This window comes from Hyperolius riggenbachi, chromosome 1 (assembly GCF_040937935.1).
Source record: "Hyperolius riggenbachi isolate aHypRig1 chromosome 1, aHypRig1.pri, whole genome shotgun sequence".
Lineage (NCBI taxonomy): Eukaryota > Metazoa > Chordata > Amphibia > Anura > Hyperoliidae > Hyperolius > Hyperolius riggenbachi.
The window spans coordinates 428,108,059-428,123,327 of record NC_090646.1 but is presented as its reverse complement, the minus strand read 5'-3'; the positions used below and the strand labels follow the sequence as shown (position 1 = coordinate 428,123,327).

The 15,269-nt window shown below is 41.5% G+C and overlaps 1 protein-coding gene across 6 annotated transcripts in view; it reads right to left on the bottom strand.

Annotated features, from left to right (window-relative positions):
* Nucleotides 1-410: 410 nt before the first annotated feature.
* NTRK2 (neurotrophic receptor tyrosine kinase 2) overlaps nucleotides 411-15,269 on the bottom strand; it is a 384,661-nt gene continuing 369,802 nt past the window's right edge. For all 6 annotated transcript variants that reach the window (XM_068237090.1, XM_068237088.1, XM_068237097.1 and 3 more), the window contains 2 exons: nucleotides 6,364-6,522; nucleotides 411-2,613 (listed from right to left, as the gene is read on the bottom strand). In XM_068237090.1, the coding sequence (XP_068093191.1) occupies nucleotides 2,428-2,613; nucleotides 6,364-6,522 (345 nt within the window). In that variant the 3' untranslated portion in view covers nucleotides 411-2,427. The remainder of the gene's footprint in view (nucleotides 2,614-6,363; nucleotides 6,523-15,269) is intronic.

Genomic DNA, 15,269 nt, shown 5'->3' with positions numbered 1-15,269 from the left:
TTGGCAACATTAAACAAATTCTGGATAGTGCTAAAATCGAATGAACTACAACAACTTATATATAGTTTCAGTACTCAGAAATATAGCCCCTATAAAGACACTGCTCAAGAAAGTACTTTTTCAGTACTATGTTTCATCAGCACAGTTGCAACAGCCAATCAGAAATGTTTTTGTCAATTAGTCTTGTAATACTTGACCACTAGCACTGATATCTGATTGGAAGCCATTATTTTCTACATATTATTGTTCTCATTTTTACACGATAGCCTACAGTAATAGAAAACCGACAGAAAATGAAGACCGATGATCCATTTAGTCTCTCCATTAAAATGTGGTATTAAACAAGTCCCACTGTTTAGAAGGACAAGAAACATCAGCAGCATTAATTAAAGGCAAGTTGAGCTTAGCACTGATAGTCATAGGTTTATTTTGTATAATGCCAGTGTATGTATCTTGTATTTCTTGGAGTATGAAAGTGAAAAGAGAACTATTGCAGCAGAACTATTTTATAGGCAAGTGCTAGAGAGAATACAAAACACTGACAGACACCCCCACACACAGTTTTCTTTTACTTTACAAGCCGTGAGTTTTGACTGAGCTTGGCGGCCATCTTGTCTCATTTTCCTTTTTCTTTTTTTCCCTTTACTTCAAACTGTGGTGTTAAAATATACATATTAAATAAAGAGTTGAAGAACCTTTTACAATGCTCTGACTGAACAGCACAATCACATTTGTAACGTTTATCATTGTTTCACCTTTTATGATGTGTTAAAACCCTTTGATAGAGATGCCTTACAATCATTACTAGACCTCGAAAAAAGAGAATAAATTCTTTTCTAGTGCCTCACATATTGAGGCTAGTACTCATATATGTTTTTTTATCTCAAATATAATTTACAATTACCAGTTTTAAGTCAACATACTGTATTTATTTACAAGAACCTATACAAATAATAGTTTCCATGACTGTGCTACTACATTCTGCATGGCGCTAGAACAGAGCCTTACCGGAACTAACTGTTCTCTACGCTATGGCAAACACATCTGCCATTTCCTGTTTCCTGTATAGTTGGGAACAACCTTCAGTAGCTCTGCGTTGTACACATCATGCCAGTAACATAGATAAGCATGCGCTGCCTCTGAGTATAACATCACAAATATCTTCTTTAAAAGGCTGACACGTATGTGTATTTTTATGTGTTTTTCTTTTTTACAATCTAATATAGAGAAATATAAACTTCAATCCGGAGCCCACGGATCGAAAAAAGAAAAACAAAAAAATCTATGAATGTAGCCAACCAACCAATGATTGTGCACACAAGACATCTTTTGGTAGTGATACAGCCTACAGGGTCTGTTACCAGAACAGAGGATAAGTAGAGTCGTTACCTCTAAATAATATACATGTGTTGAGCTGTACCTCCTGCACCCATTCTTCTCTGTACAAAACAACCCAAGCATGGTCGAGCTCACAGCCCACAATCATCCCGTGCTCATATTACCTGCACATTGGGGTATTGTAAACCGCTAAATGAGAGATTGTCAAAAAACAAAAATCGCCATCACATTGTGATGATCTCAGTCTCTGAAAACAAGTGACGTCACTTCTAATATTGTTTTTACTGCACTTCGAGAGTAGATGGAGACAACTATGGCGGATTGTAACAAATATGTATATACGTATGCATTCTGTCATGGGCTTCAAGATGATAGAAGACTAGCCACATAAAGAGCATGGTGGGTTTATTATCTTCTTAATGGTATGCATTGATTGTATATCCTCAGGTTTGTTTCGTTAGTTATATGGTTAAACTGGACTCCATTGCTAGAACTTAAACTTGACTCCACTTTAGGTCTCCTTAATACAGCAATCACAAGGTCATGATGTCCAGAAAGTTTTTCAGTAGTGCACAAAGCCAAAAACGTAGAGGTGAGCGACAGTCAATAGAAAGTCTATAGGTATGTACAGCAGAAGTCGTAATGTCCTTGTCATACAATTTTTCTTTTCCCTTTTTTTCATCCACATCAAAGGCAGGAATACAAGAAGGCATTGTTAGATGTGGTGGACAGACATGCGTGCCAGCTGATTAACAGATAAGGTTTTAAGGCCTTTGTCTATGTATGCTGAGTTACATAAAGGCATAAGCATGGAGAGAGAGGAACAGTGAGAGACAATCAAACATAGACTGAGGGGGAAAAAAAAGGAGTAAAAGAAGATTTAGGCTCAGAATAAAAAGATACAACTTATCAATGGCAAATATCAATACTGTGTATTGTACAGGTGAACCAGTTTTTGTTGCTTGCCCTTTGATAGCTTCTCAGCATCTTTGTTAATAATACTGTCAGAGATTATAACATAATTCATAGAGTTCAGCGGCTGTTCACCACATTCATTTATCAAGCCCATACAGGTGACACTTGGAATGTCTAGCCGAGAATGTCAAGGTATACAGGGGATGCCTTGGACAAGTTCTGAAGTAGGCTATGGATTTCTTTGATATTCAGCCTCATGTGAGGCTCTCGTTGCCAGCAGCCCAGCATGAGGTCATAGACTTCCTTCGGACAAGTGCGAGGTCGTTGCAGGACTCTGCCTTGAGTTATGCACTCAATTACCTGTAACACCCAAGCACATTAGTAAACATTTCATGAAGCAGATAGAGAACTACTCATTACTTGTTATGCTTACATCCTAATTCTAGAGAAAACATTTTGGTTTGTTTATGGGGTTGATTCAGAGCAGCACCCCTAGGGATTCAATAACCTTTTTCCTGAGTTTCCACACAAGAGACATTTTCACACCTTAGCAATAAAATACCTTTTAAAACTCCCAGCATGCAAGAAACTACTTAGAGTAATTTGATCTTACTTTTATAGTATTTAGTGTTATTTCAGTTGCTAAATACTGAAAATGCAGTTTGTGGAGAAGAGAAATGATCTCATGGAAGAAAACTCAGGAGAAAAGTTAATTGAATAAAGGCCAAGGAAAGATAATTAATGCAATAAAACAGATTAAGGTGCGTACACACGCACTACGGCCGCCAACGACGGGTCCGTCAGACCCTCCCGTTGGGCGGACTTTCAGGTGACAGTAGTGCGTGTGTACGCACTGTCGGCGGACTGATAAGGCTGTTTCTGAATGATCCGCCCGTAGTGCGTGTGTACGCACCTTAAAGGCCCATACACATGTCGGACTTTTGCGAACGATGGGTCGTTTGAACGTCCCGTCATTCAGTCGTCCGCACGCTAAATCGGGCGTGTGTACAGACTGTCGTTCGGGTGATAAGACTGGTCTTGAGCGATCCGCCCGGCGGATCGCTCAAAATCAGTCTTATCACCCGAACACACGCCCGATTTAGCGACGACTGAACGACGGGACGTTCAAACGACCCGTTGTTCGCAAAAGTCCGACGTGTGTATGGGCCTTAAAGCGGATCCGAGATGTAAAACTAACTATAACAAGTAACTTGTCTATATATCTTATTTAAAGTTTAGATAGTTTACACAGCAAATCTATCTGCAAACAGCTTCAACAGTATATTATTATATTTTTCCTGTGATACAATGGCAGCAGACATGTTTTCTGCTTGTCACTATTACGCAATTACACACACAGGCAAGCTTATCTGTATCTAGGCATGCTAATCTGCATATCTGCATATTCTGTGAAAACTCCACTCTTATCTCCTCCATTACACAGGCAACTGATCTGTATCTGGACTGCAGCTCTCAGATTATGAAAACTCTGTCTCTGAAATCTATAGCTAGTAACACCTTTTTCACCTGCCCAGACTGAAATCCCACAATCCTTTGCAAGCGCCAAGGCACTCTGGAGAAGCTGTGGGCGTGACTTGTTTAGTTTATAGGAAATTAGGGTATTAAAACAAAACAAAACAAGTATTTGGCTTAAGGAATGCCCTATAAACTGTATGTAAGGAACACAATTATGCAATGAGTAAAAGTTCATCTCGGATCCACTTTAAGAGGCCTCATGCAATTTGGGGAGATAAAAGACTTTGCTGAATACAAGTCTTCTACAGATAAGAATAGATAATTTGTGAGATAGCACAGATAAGGAGAGATAGTTCATGATATACATTTTGTGAATCAACTTCTTTGTCTCCACTGAAGAGGTTTTCCCTCATTTTCTATTCCTGGATCATCCATGGCTTTAATGTGAATTTTGGTGGTTCCAGGTGCAGAAAATGAAAGAAAGCAATAAAAACTTAAAGGACCACTATTGCGGAAAATTGCAAAATTTAAAATACACATAAACACATACAAATAGGAAGTATGTTTCTTCCAGAGTGAAATTAGCCAAACATTACTTTTCTCCTATGTTGCTATCACTTACAGTAGGTAGTAGAAATCTGACAGAACTGAAAGTTTTGTACTAGTCCATCTCCTCATGGAAGTTTTTTAGTATTTTGTTTATTTTTTTACAAAAGAAATCCATTGGAAGGTATCTATAAAAAGATGCCCACTGCCCCCTTACCTGTTTGCACATTATGTTGGCAGATAGACTGAGCAACTGTCATTCACTATAAGCTTTTGAAATAAAGAAAACACTGAGAATCCCCTATGAGGGAGATGGGCTAGTCCAAAACCTGTCAGTTTTGTCAGATTTCTATTACCTACTGTAAGTGACAACAACATAGGCGAAAAATAATTTATAGCTCATTTTACTCTGGGAGAAATGTACATCTTACTGGTATGTGCTTACATGTATTTTAAATCTTACAGTTTTTGCAATAGAGGTCCTTTAACAGACAGATCGTCAATCTTCAAAAAAACGTTTTTTTCTCTCCTTCTGTCCATATTTCATCTCTTGTCAAAAGAGAACATTTGGGAACTTCTCTCATGTGGAAACACAGAAAGCAATAAAAACTCAAAGGAAGTTTTAATCCCTTTCTACAGTAACCAAAGCCAGCTCTATTTATAAAGCACTGAAAAAAAAAAAAGTTCAGAAGCTGAAACAGAACAACCTACATTTTTACTGGAATTGAGCTGCAATGGGCAGAACACATTATCAAATAGATTCAAGATGCCTTCCCACTTTTATATGTTCCAACCCGGGCGTAGCCCCCTGGACCCTCGCTATCCCCGTTCTGTGTCGATGTGCAGAGAGAAGTGATTCTGTACTTTCTTCCAGCAAGTCCTCACTCCTCCCTTCACTGTAGCTGCTGTACAGTCTATTTCCCTGCAGCTCCCATCTCTGCATGTCACATGGACAAGCAGCCTCAGCTTACTGCGCAGGTGCAGTATGGCTGCACTTGTGCAAAGCGGGGAGCGTGGCCATGGGAACATATTCAGCAAGCGCTTGTCAGATATGTTCACAGAGTCTGTGCGTGGCAATGGTGGGGTCAAGAAGTAGATGGGAAGTCTCTGGGCCTACCAGAGGCTTCCCTCTACTTAGGTAAGCACAGTATCTAACTTTTCTTTTCGCTTTAAATTAGAATGCCACATTGATGGCCATAGTGACGATAACATGTGATCTTGTAGTGACAAATCTTTGATATATTGAAGACAATAAATAGCATAGAATACTACACCTTAGTACAGTACTTAGTCCAGTTTTCACTTTTCCATATCTCCCAACTGTCCCTCTTTGGGGGCCCTGTCCCTCTGTCCCTCTTTACTTTCTCATTTGTCCCTCTTTCAGGACTTTTTCCCTCTTTGTAAGTACTTGTAAATATATATTTTTCTCTACTAAATGTGTTTGATTGAATCTAAACTTTATTCCTATCCTTTAAATTGATATATTACTAATTTAAAAATGTTAATATGAAGGAAAATGAACTAGAATAGAAAGGACCAGTGTGGTTTATATTATATTATAAAACATATAAACATATTTTTCTTCTGAAATCTTTATGGTACGCGTGGCTAGGGTTGTGACAGGGGCGTGATCAGGGGTGTGGCCGGGGCGTGGCTTAAGTGTCCCTCTTTTTCATCTCAAAAAGTTGGGAGGTATGCTTTTCTCTCTTTACTATCTCCTTCAATCCATATCAATACCCTTTTTTATCTGGGATTTCTTCCTTGCATAGTAAAGTTTTTGAGTTTTTTAATTGGTTGAATTTAATAATTGTATTGTTTAACCAAACTATGTAACAACTAACAATGTAATGACATTTGTTCAGACTTTCCTTATTCCTTTACTATCAGCTTCATTCCTTCTTTGTTAGACCAGGTAGTTTGCAAAAGTTCAGTACGATTCTGAGCTGGAAAGATTACTGTAGAATTAGAAACCTCAAACCTTGTAACAGCCTCAAAACTTATAACATCCAGTGCAAATTGCATTCCAAATACGAATATCAGTGAAATGCGATAACTATAACAATAGCTTGGGCTGGTGCAGACACAAACCTCATTATTTGATAGCTGGTACCACGGTTGTTTCCCATAGGTGAAAATTTCCCATAGTACCACTCCTAGACTCCAGACATCACTTTCTGTTGTGAACTTCCTGTACATGATACTCTCTGGAGGCATCCAACGAATAGGCAGCATAGTGTGTCCTCCAACCTAGATATAAGACACAGTACATTATTACAACTTGACTCCAAAAGGAAACATAAAGTAAACATGTTATGAGAAAAACATGGAGAGGTCCATTTACTGCCTCCTTCTGAAGATGTTAGTAGATAAAGCAGGTTCTCTGGTTGTAATCCTGAGTAACTCACTAGAAAAAGCATGCAGATCAGGAAAGTACAATTTATGAATAAAAAAAACCTTTTTTTCCAGGACAGTAAATCTTTGCTGTTGGAGTTGTTTCAGAGAAGCGAGATTACTTCAAATGGCACTAATACTAGCATGTTCCTTTGCATTTTAATGGACGCTGGTTTGCGCATTGTGATTTAAAGTCTATGAACAGTTCACACCTTATTAAATGCAATGTGATGGAACAGAGAAAATGCAGTGTGTTGCTAGAAGAAAACACGTTGGAGCACACAGAGATAAGCCTTGTACACTCCTTCAGTTTTGATTGGCTGATCACTGACTCATTTTAGCACCTCCATGTAGTATGAGGGTCAACATATTTTGAATACTGTGAGCAGATTGTGAAGGTAAACTCTCATGCTGCGAGGAATTGGTAAGATTAGTCTGTGATTGACTCATCAAAAATGAAGGTGTGTACCAGGCTTTAGTCAAGGACATTGTATAGTGACATTGAGAGAGTGATAGAGAAAGTGTCATAAAGTGACATCGTATGTCACTGCAAACAGGGCCGGGCCGAAGCATAGGCTGGAGAGGCTCCAGCCTAAGGGCGCAGTGTAGGAGGGGGCGCACAATTCATTCAGCTGTCATTCCTAATTGTGTATGAAGCAGAAAGAAATAGGAAAAGGGGATACATGGCAGTGACTGCAAGCCAGGTAATTAGATATTAAGGTGTTGGGGAGGTTGTGGGCCCTGTGGCCCTCTTAGTCTAATAGCAATCAGTGTGTGACAGCTGGGGTGGGAAGGATGGAGGGGCGCACTTTGGTGTCTCAGCCTTGGGTGCTGGATGACCTTGTCCCTGCTCTGACTGCAAATGTTGTTTTTGGTTGAGTTATGTTATAACACAATGCAATACAAAATAAACTAGCCATACTCTACCCCAGCAGTATGTTTTTTGCAAACCAAACAACAATACAAAAGAGTTACAGACTGTAGTAGTTTTTTGTGCACAGTACTGTAGCTATTGAAGTGAACCCAAGCACAGATTGTATGCAGTTATTTACCTTATTTTTTTATAAACAAAATCACTTGCTGGGCTTCTCATTACAGTGAGTCCCCGGTTAACGACCAAGATAGGGAATGTAGGTTTACTCTTAACCCGAATATGTTCTTAAAGAGACACTGTAGGGGAGTCGGGGGAAAATGAGTTGAACTTACCGCGGGGCTTCTAATGGTCCCCCGCAGACATCCTGTGCCCGTGCAGCCACTCACCGATGCTCTGGCCCCGCCTCCGGTTCACTTCTGGAATTTCAGACTTTAAAGTCTGAAAACCACTGTGCCTGCATTGCCGTGTCCCTGCTCCCGCTGATGTCATCAGGAGCGTACTGCACAGGCCCAGTATGGTCTGTGCCTGTGCAGTACGCTCCTGGTGACATCAGCAGGAGTGAGGACACGGCAACCCAAGTGAAGCAGTTTTCAGACTTTAAAGTCTGAAATTCCAGAAGTGAACCGGAGGCAGGGCCGGAGCATCGGTGAGTGGCTGCGCGGGCACAGGATGTCTGCGGGGGACCATTAGAAGCCCCGGGTAAGTTCAGCTCATTTTCCCCCAACCCCCCTACAGTATTCTTTTAAGTCGGAACACTGTGCCATCTCTGCCCCTGTACTTCCTCTATGCCTACCTGTGCCTGCAGTATCCCCCTCTGTGTCACCTCTGCCCCCTCTACCTGCTTATACATGTTTAAAAGCCATTTTTTCTTTGAATTTTTTAAAATCGATTTTCTCAAAAACTACAAGTCCATTTTTATTTTACTTGTTCCCACAGAATCACAGAATCCATGCTGTTTGTACCGGCGGGTTGTTCGTAAGTCGGGGACTACTTGTATTTGACTATACCTAATGCTGGCCAGTGGCCACACGCTGGGAGATGTGATATCACAAAATTTATCAGAAGTGTCAGTGGATGCTAGGGATGAGCTCTCGAAATTGGAACAGATTCAAGTTTATTTTTATTTATTTAAGTATTTATATAGCGCCGCCATATTACGCAGTGCTGTACAGAGTATATTGTCTTGTCACTAACTGTCCCTCAGAGGGGCCCACAATCTAATCCCTACCATAGTCATATGACTATGCATGTATCGTGTAGTGTATGTATCATAGTCTAGGGCAGGCATGGGCAAACTTGGCCCTCCAGCTGTTGAGGAACTACAAGTCCCACAATGCATTGCAGGAGTCTGACAGCCACAGTCATGACTCATAAAAGCAAATGCATTGTGGGATTTGTAGTTCCTTAACAGCTGGAGGGCCAAGTTTGCCCATGCCTGGTCTAGGGCCAATTTAGTGGGAAGCCAATTAACTTATCTGCATGTTTTTGGGATGTGGGAGGAAACCAGAGTGCCCAGAGGAAACCCATGCAGACACGGGGAGAACATACAAACTCCTTGCAGATGTTGACCTGGCTGAGATTCGAACCGGGGACCCAGTGCTTGCAAGGCGAGAGCCCTAACCACTACGCCACCGTGCTGCCACCGTTCCCATTTTTGTATCAGAATTCGGTCGTTCTGAATTAAATTGTGAAAATCAGAAATTACTCTGTTCCGAGTACCATGTGCCGTTCTGCCATTTAAGTCAATGGCTCAGATTTCTGCGGTTAATAGCAAAGCCCCCGCATATGCTATGGTCACTAAATAAGCTACATATGTTAGGGAGATTAGTGGGAACATGGTAAAAAAAAAAATTGTGAAAAGACCATGTAGTTCATTGGGATGACGGTGGCGCAGGCCCTAAGAGAATATTGGTGTTGGATTGGTGTCATCAATGAAACGGTATGTATTTATGGTTAATTTAGGACTATAAAGGACTTTTTTTCATTGTCTTGTTGTGTTTTTATTTCTTTCTTTAACTGTTTGTGGGAATGGGTACGTACCCCTATATCTATTTCATCTGGGTAGGGGGAGGTCATCTAGGGACCCCCAGATGCCACCATGAACACCCCCCATGGTGTCAACGACCTCCACCTCCTCGAGGGTACCCGGAGCTGGGGAAGACCTTCTTGTCCATGGATTGGACAAGGGCTCTGGGGGAGAGGGGGAGACTTGGTCACCCCTCCCTTCCACCCCCCCCCCCATACCATGGATCATGCAAGCTGGTATGTCTCAGACTGCCGAGGAGAAGGGGGGATTTCACGCTGTCCATTTTCATGGAGTGTATACAGAACTCAGAACTCGGAATGCAGTACAGTGTAGTACCACAGCACTTTACTCAGTTTAACAAAATTTTTCCTATGAAAATTTAAAATCTGTTTTCTCGAAAACTACAGTTTTTTTTACCATGTTCCTACGCTAAAATATGTAGCAAATTGTGTGATGGCAGCATTACTTTGTTGTTAACCGGGAAGCCGGCATTGACTTTAACCACTTGAGGACCTAGCCTTTACCCCCCCTTAAGGACCAGCGCTGCTTTTTCAGATCTGTGCTGGGTGGGCTCTACAGCCCCCAGCACAGATCAAATGACAGGCAGAGCGACCAGACCGCCCCCCTTTTTTCCCCACTAGGGGGATGATGTGCTGGGGGGGTCTGATCGCTCCTGCATGCTGTGGGTGGCGGGGGGGGGCACCTCAAAGCCCCCTCCACCGCAGGATTCCCCCTCTCCCTCTCCTCCCTCCCTTCCCCGAGAGTTCGGAGGCTGCACAGGAACGGATCTGTCCTGTGCAGCCTCTAACAGGCTCCCCGCTGTCATGTGACAGCGATCCCCGGTCGCTGATTGGCCGGGGATCGCTGATCTACTACAACGCTGCTACTGTAGCAGCGTTGTAAAAATGTAAACAAAGCGGATTATTTCCACTTGTGTTTACATTTAGCCTGCGAGCCGCGATCGGCGGCCCGCAGGCTAATCACGGAGCCCCCCCCGTGAAATGACAGGAAACAGCCGATCGCGCGAGCGGCTGTTTCCTGATTAATTAGCCTGCAGCCGGCGACGCCGCTGGTCCTGCAGCTGCCACTTTGCCGACGCGCGGTATGAGTGCGCGGTCGGCAAGTGGTTAATAGAAAATTACTTCAGAACACAAAAATTGGAACATGAAATTCAGAATTTGCCTGTGGGGCTTTCCGGTGAACCCTAGTGGATACTTAAGAAAATTGGCCTCAATTCACTAACCTTATCTCTCCTGTCTTTAATAACATTTCTGAGCTGTTTCTAGTGTTATCACCATGGTGATAAAGCATGTAGTAAACTTAACATTTCAATCCTTAAAATAACTACAGAATTCTAAAGTTAAAGACAGGCTGTTAATTAACCATGTGAAAATAACTACAGAGGAGGTAACTTAAAGGGAAGGTTCAGGGACACTAAAAAAATAAAAAAAATAAATCCACTTACCTGGGGCTTCCTCCAGCCTGTGGCAGGCAGGAGTTCCCCTCGGCGCCGCTCCGCAGGCTCCCGGTGGTCTCCAGTAGTTCTGAGCCTGTGCAGTACAGCCCAGAGGACGTTCGATGACGTCAGCGCGCCGGCGTGACATGCATTATGGAGCGCAGAAGAAGCCCGACCTGGCTGCCGGCCTGGCCAGGTCGGGTCGGCCACCGGAGACCACCGGGAGCCTGTGGAGCAGCGCCAAGGGCACCTCCTGCCTGCCACGGGCTGGAGGAAGCCCCAGGTAAGTGGATTTCGTTTTTTTTTTGTTTTTTTTTAGTGTCCCTGAACCTTCCCTTTAAAGTGGATCCTAGATAAACTTGTACTCATTGCATAATTGTGTTCCTTTCATGTAGTTTATATGGCATTCCTCAAGCCAAATACTTTTTTTGTTTTGTTTTAATACTCTAATTCCCTATAAACTAAAAAAGCCACGCCCACAGGGTTTCACAGTGCCTTGGCACTGTAGCAAGGGCTTATGGGAGCTCAGTCTGGGCAGGAGGAGGAGATTACTAGCCACAGATTTCAGAGGCAGAGGGGAGGAGGGAGGAGGAGAGGGGACTGAATTTACACACAGGCAAGCTGATAGCATCTCCAGCCCTCAGCCTCTGACAATGTGACCTACAGAACATGGCTGCCCTTATTGTATCACAGGAATAAATAATTATAAACTGTTCAAGCTGTTTGCAGCTAGATATACTGTGTAAACTATCTAAACTTTAGATATAGACAAGTTAATTGTTATAGTTAGTTTTTCATCTTGGATCCGCTTTAAGGACAGAAATGATAATATAACTCTCTCACTGTGAAAACGTATCTCTACACCTTAATAAGGCAAGATTGAAGTGTGGTGGTAAGTTTTCTCTTGCCTTATTATCTCCAGCATGATCTTAGTGAATTGAGGCTTGGAAGGGGCTTCAATTCACTAAGATCATGCTGGTGATAATAAGGTGCTTATGCTTATGCTTTGCATTTATGTTTTATGTTATGTAGGAGGTGGTCCGAGGCAGGTGCGCGAACGGCGGACCAGTGCGCTTGCCCAGGTGTGAGATTCAGACATGACTGTTGCATGAAAGATCAGCCGGATGCCAGGCAATAGGTATTGTTTAAAAGGAAACAAATACGACAACCTCCATATATTCCATATATCTCAGGAGTCCTTTAAAAACATGATGCCATTTAAACAAGTAAAATGTCTTGATTAAAGTGGACAGTGTTTAAGTAAAAGACTGAATATATTTTAAGAAATATCACCTAGCTGGCCATCTTAGTGCTGTAGCTAAAAAAGCATAATGTTAGCTTAAGCCCTAATTATGCATCACTTAAAATTGGCGCAGAGTCCTACTTTTGTAATGTCTTATGAGACGTAAAAGGATTTAGAGGAACCAAACATCTGATACCCTTGTTAGTTATGGATTTTTCTGAGACCGATGTATTTGAATAAATGGTAATTTATTATACTAGTGGCTATTCTACATACCGTAGTTAAATGCTATGAAAACATGATTTTATTTGTTTTCTTTAGTTTGGGCCACAGCTGTCTTGATCCAAGCACACAGGATGGGGGTTCTTTCTTAATCACAATAATCCGTCCTTTCATTTTTCTCCATTGCATGTTAGACTGCAGTTTCATATACCAGTATTTTCTATTTTATTCTTTTTGCACTCATAAATCTTGCTTTAAGAATTCAAATACAGAGCACCGATAGCAAGAATTTGTCCGCTAGTGTCTAAATTATAATGTCAGTTACACAAAACCATTTTTCAAGATTCTTGTGATCTGATTAGGCGTTTGATGAGAATCTCACTAATCTGCCAGCGTCAATTACGTTAATTCCATAAATGTGCTGTGCACAGCATTAAAGTTTCACTGTGATAACTTGAAGTGTGGTGTCATGCTATCCTACTATTTTTCTCAGCACCTGATTGTACGTTTACAGTCAATACAATGAGCCTTCATTGCTCTGTTTCTTCAGTAAACCACAGCTGACCTAATAATAATCTGCCAGGTCAGTCTGCCAGTGTGTGGCCAAAATATAGGGATGAACTTCAAGAACCTTAGATTATGGACCAATATCCTATGGACCTTTGAACAGCACAATAAAATGTGTAATTAGTTCCCTCCCAAATTTTCCTAAAGGTTCGTACACACTAGAATAAGTTGGGCCATGGTGGGCGATAAAGACTGCTTCAGCGAGTATATGGTGTTTGCGCCGTTGAGAAATCCGGCCTGCCGAAACAGCTTGCTCAGGCACAGCCTGAGGCTATTGTTCCCCCTCCAGAGCCCTCCCGCTCTGTTGTGCATTGCACATCAACCCTCCACCTTTCCCGATAATAACAGAACTAGGGACACAGCCTCTGCCCAGCAATGTCAACTGGGAGATCAAGTCCCGATCCTTGCCAGGTGACAGCACTTGAACATGTGAAAGAGGCTTTAGACTATGACAGTGACATTAGGAATCAGATGAATTCACCACAGAGCCAGTAGCCAGTAGCGGCAGGTGCTCATTTTGGGTGCTGACAATTGCCTTTTCTTTAGCTAGTGCTTGGCTACCATGTAGCCAAATGTCATCAATCAGTGTACAGTGGTTTGTTTGGGAGCTAGTGTTTTGCTGTGATATAGCACAGCACTGTACATTGGCTGTGGAGCATTCAGGATTGGAGGAGATCAGATTTAATGGTTAGGATTAGGCAAAAGTGTGGAGATAGGGTAGGAGTAGATTAGTTACAAGTGCTTAATAGTACAATATTGGTCACTATATGTTAACAATATTGTTACTATTGGCTTCAACTGGCACCCAAAATAACTGGCTGGGTATTGTACTGGTTAAGGGCTCTGCCTCTGACACATGAGGCCAGGGTTTGAATCTTGTCTCTTCTTGTTTAGTGAGTCAGCACCTATTCAGTAAGGAGAACTTGGGCAAGACTCTCTAACACTGCTACTGCCTATATAGCACATCCTAGTGGCTGCAGCTCTGGTACTTTGAGTCCACCAGGGGAAAATTGCAATATAAATGTTATGTGTCTTGTCTTTGTCTAGTAACATGACTATGTTCTCTGTAAAGTGCCGAGGAAGATGCAATCCAGTTACAGCAAGTAAAGCTCATATTGTTGGCATCTCTCACAAAAACTACACAGTGATTGGAAAGAATCACTATGTGAGTAAAACTTGTGGACCAGCTGGAATGCATTTATTTATAGTAGCTTAATAGGTATGCTGAAAAATGTATGCATCATTACTGTAACATCTTCAATCACTTTTTTTTTAAAGACAGCATTAACAGTCAGATAATGTGCCTAAAAGCCTGACCCACTCAGCATGCATAACCTTGTCTGTCCATCACAGCTTTACTTATTGATACCATTTCCTGTTATGTCTATGTGATCGGTTCAATAAAGTTTAACTCACTTTAATACATTATGGTGACAAGCAAGTTTAGAAAAAACCACATAGTGATCCCCTTGCCTCATAAATATGACCACATCATTAAACATCTAAAAATGATTGAGAGGTCCTTCTGAAAAATAGCCATCACCTTGACAGTTACATTTTCATTATGGGCTTGACTTTGTGGTTTTAGGAGCCATTATGAGATTCTCACAAGAGCTTCTAAAACAATCTAAACAGGACAGATCAACACAGGGATAATAGGCTATCCTCAAAACTGATGAATAAGTAACAACCATTGTACATTGGTATTTCTATGTTTTTGTAAGGTTGTTGTTATGTTACATATAGACTACATATAAAACACTAGGCACCATAACAAGTGGAAATGTAATAAAAGTACCTTACTAAGCCCATTGAACTGTTAATGTCTACAAAATGTCATGGTAATTAAATAATGTAAGTATTGGGAGGAGCCTGCATGAGACAGGCATCCCAGTGGAGCTACCTTATTACTGGAAGATACCAAAGATATGAGCACCATAACATCACAGGAGGAACATAGCAACATGAGATTATTATCTCTAAACAAAAAAAAAAGACATTTATAAACGCAGACTTTGTGTTTTATTCATGCCTTTGAGGGAAAAAACTATTCAATGACAGTTATTAGAAGAGGCGTTATCAATTATCAAAAGTGTGAATGTTCATAGTGAGTGCATACTTTTGTTGCTGGCTTCACTGTAGTTCTTATGAATCTCTGATTAAACTGCAAAGGCTAGAAAATCAATGTGACCCTTCAGTGATGTAAAATACATGA